This window comes from Apaloderma vittatum, unplaced genomic scaffold (genome assembly GCF_000703405.1).
Source record: "Apaloderma vittatum isolate BGI_N311 unplaced genomic scaffold, ASM70340v1 scaffold30762, whole genome shotgun sequence".
Lineage (NCBI taxonomy): Eukaryota > Metazoa > Chordata > Aves > Trogoniformes > Trogonidae > Apaloderma > Apaloderma vittatum.
Genome location: NW_009703572.1, coordinates 1 through 2553, shown reverse-complemented (window position 1 = coordinate 2553; position 2553 = coordinate 1). Strand labels below are relative to the sequence as shown.

The window sequence follows — 2553 nt, the reverse complement described above, 5'->3', positions numbered from 1 at the left end:
GGGAGGGGAGCGCAGCCAACCGGCCCAGCCGGTTTCGCTGGAAGAGCAGGGAAAAGCCTCCGTGCCGGAGGGCCGCTCCCAGATGCTTTGCCAGTCACAGGCTCTTTGCCCCACAGTCCTTGGCCCCAGCAGTTTTCCCCCCCGCCGCAGCCATCCCCAGAGGAGGTCGCGGTGGTTTGCGGAGGGGCTCACATCATCGCCTTGTCCTCCTGCTCACCGTTTCTCCCTCCATCCCACAGGTAAAAGCCAATGACTCGGACCAGGGCGCCAATGCCGAAATAGACTACTCCTTCCATCAAGCCTCAGACATGGTGCGCCGGCTGCTGCGCCTAGACCGCGCCACGGGGCTCATCACCGTGCAGGGGCCCATCGACCGCGAGGACATCAACATCCTCAAGTTCTCCGTGATGGCCAAGGACAAGGGGGCCAACCCCAAGAGCGCCCGCACGCAGGTGGTGGTCACCATCAAGGACATGAATGACAACGCACCCTCCATAGAGATTCGGGGCATTGGGCTTGTCACCCACCAGGATGGCATGGCCAACATCTCGGAGGATGTGCCAGTAGAGACAGCAGTGGCTCTGGTGCAGGTGTCCGACCGAGACGAGGGTGAAAATGCCGTGGTAACCTGCGTGGTGGCTGGCGATGTCCCGTTCCAGCTGCGGCAGGCTAGTGAAACAGGAAGCGACAGCAAGAAGAAATATTTCCTGCAGACCACCACGCCACTGGACTACGAGTCGGTGAAGGACTACACCATTGAGATTGTGGCAGTGGACTCGGGGAACCCGCCCCTCTCCAGCACTAACTCTTTGAAGGTGCAAGTGGTGGATGTGAATGACAATGCGCCTGTCTTCAGCCAGAGCTTCACCGAGGTGGCCTTCCCTGAGAACAACGAGCCTGATGACCTGGTGATGGAGGTGAGTGCCAGCGATGCCGACAGTGGCTCCAATGCCAAGCTGGTTTACTCTCTGGTGACAGACCCTTCCTCCAAGGGCTCCTTCACCATTGACCCTGACTCTGGGGAGATCCGGGTGAAGGCGGTGCTGGACCGAGAGCAGCGGGAACGCTACGAGTTCTTGGTGGTGGCGGCAGACAAGGGCAGTCCCAGCCTCAAGGGCACAGCGTCTGTGGCCATCAATGTCATGGACAGGAATGACAACGACCCCAAGTTCATGCTGAGCGGCTACAACTTCTCAGTGATGGAGAACATGCCGCCCCTCAGCCCTGTGGGCATGGTGACGGTGATTGATGCTGACAAAGGAGAAAACGCCCGCATCCAGCTGTCCGTGGAGCAAGACAACGGGGATTTCGTCATCCAGAATGGCACTGGCACCATCCTCTCCAGCATCTCTTTTGACCGGGAGCAGCAGAGCACGTACACTTTCCGACTCAAGGCGGTGGATGGTGGGGATCCTCCCAGGTCTGCCTATGTGGGGGTGACAATCAACGTCTTGGATGAGAATGATAACGCCCCCTTCATCACTTCACCCTCCAATGCCACCTACAAACACATCCTGCCCCACACAAGCCCTGGCCAGCAGGTCAGCAAGGTCAAGGCAGAGGACATTGACTCTGGTGTCAATGCAGAGCTGACCTACAGCATCACAGGAGGCAACCCCTTTGAGCTCTTCCAGATCTCCCCGCACAGCGGAGACATCACCCTGGAGAAGGAGATCCTGCGCAAGCACCATGGCCTGCACCGCTTGGTCGTGCGTGTCAACGACAAGGGCAAGCCCTCGCGGCACGGCACGGCGCTGGTGCACTTCTACGTCAACGAGACGCTGGCCAACCGCACACTGCTGGACACGCTGGTGGGGCACAGCCTGGACACGCCGCTTGACATAGACATTGCTGGAGACCCCGAATACGAGCGCAGCAAGCAGCGGAGCAACATCCTCTTCGGAGTCATCGCCGGCATCGTGGCCGTCACCCTGGTCATCGTGCTGGTCGTCCTGGTGCGCTACTGCCGGCAACGGGAGGCCAAGAGCGGCTACCAGGCAGGCAAGAAGGAGACCAAGGACCTGTATGCGCCCAAGCAGGCCAGCAAGAGCGGTAAGAGCAAAAGCAAGGTGAAGAAGAGCAAGTCTCCGAAGCCACCCAAGCCCACGGAGGATGAGGAGGAGACAGGACTGCAGAAATCGCTCAAGTTCAACCTCATGAACGACTCTGTCAGTGACAGCCCCCGAATCCACCTGCCCCTCACCTACCCGCCGGGCAGCCCAGACCTGGGTCGCCACTACCGCTCTAACTCACCGCTGCCCTCTATCCAGCTGCAGCCTCAGTCGCCCTCTGCCTCCAAGAAGCACCAAGTGGTGCAGGACCTGCCGGCCACCAACACCTTTGTTGGCACCGGGGACAACAGCTCGACGGGCTCCGAGCAGTACTCGGACTACAGCTACCGCACCAATCCCCAGAAATACACCAACAAGCAGGTAGGAGAGCTCATCCTGAGGCCGGCAGCGGCCCCCCCGCTGCACCGGGGAGCCATCTGGACAGAGGTGTGGGAGTGAGCGTGGACTGGCCACCCCAAGCCCTGCATGCGTGGCCTGGGGG

The 2553-nt window shown here is 60.4% G+C and overlaps 1 protein-coding gene across 1 annotated transcript in view; it reads left to right on the top strand.

Annotated features, from left to right (window-relative positions):
* Nucleotides 1-2510, top strand: part of LOC104270354 (protocadherin-1-like) — a gene marked incomplete at its 5' end in the record, with an annotated part of 4648 nt that extends 2138 nt beyond the window's left edge. Inside the window, 1 exon segment of the mRNA XM_009864684.1 lies at nt 240-2510. Within this exon segment, the coding sequence (XP_009862986.1) occupies nt 240-2510 (2271 nt within the window).
* Between the last annotated feature and the right edge of the window lie 43 nt (nt 2511-2553).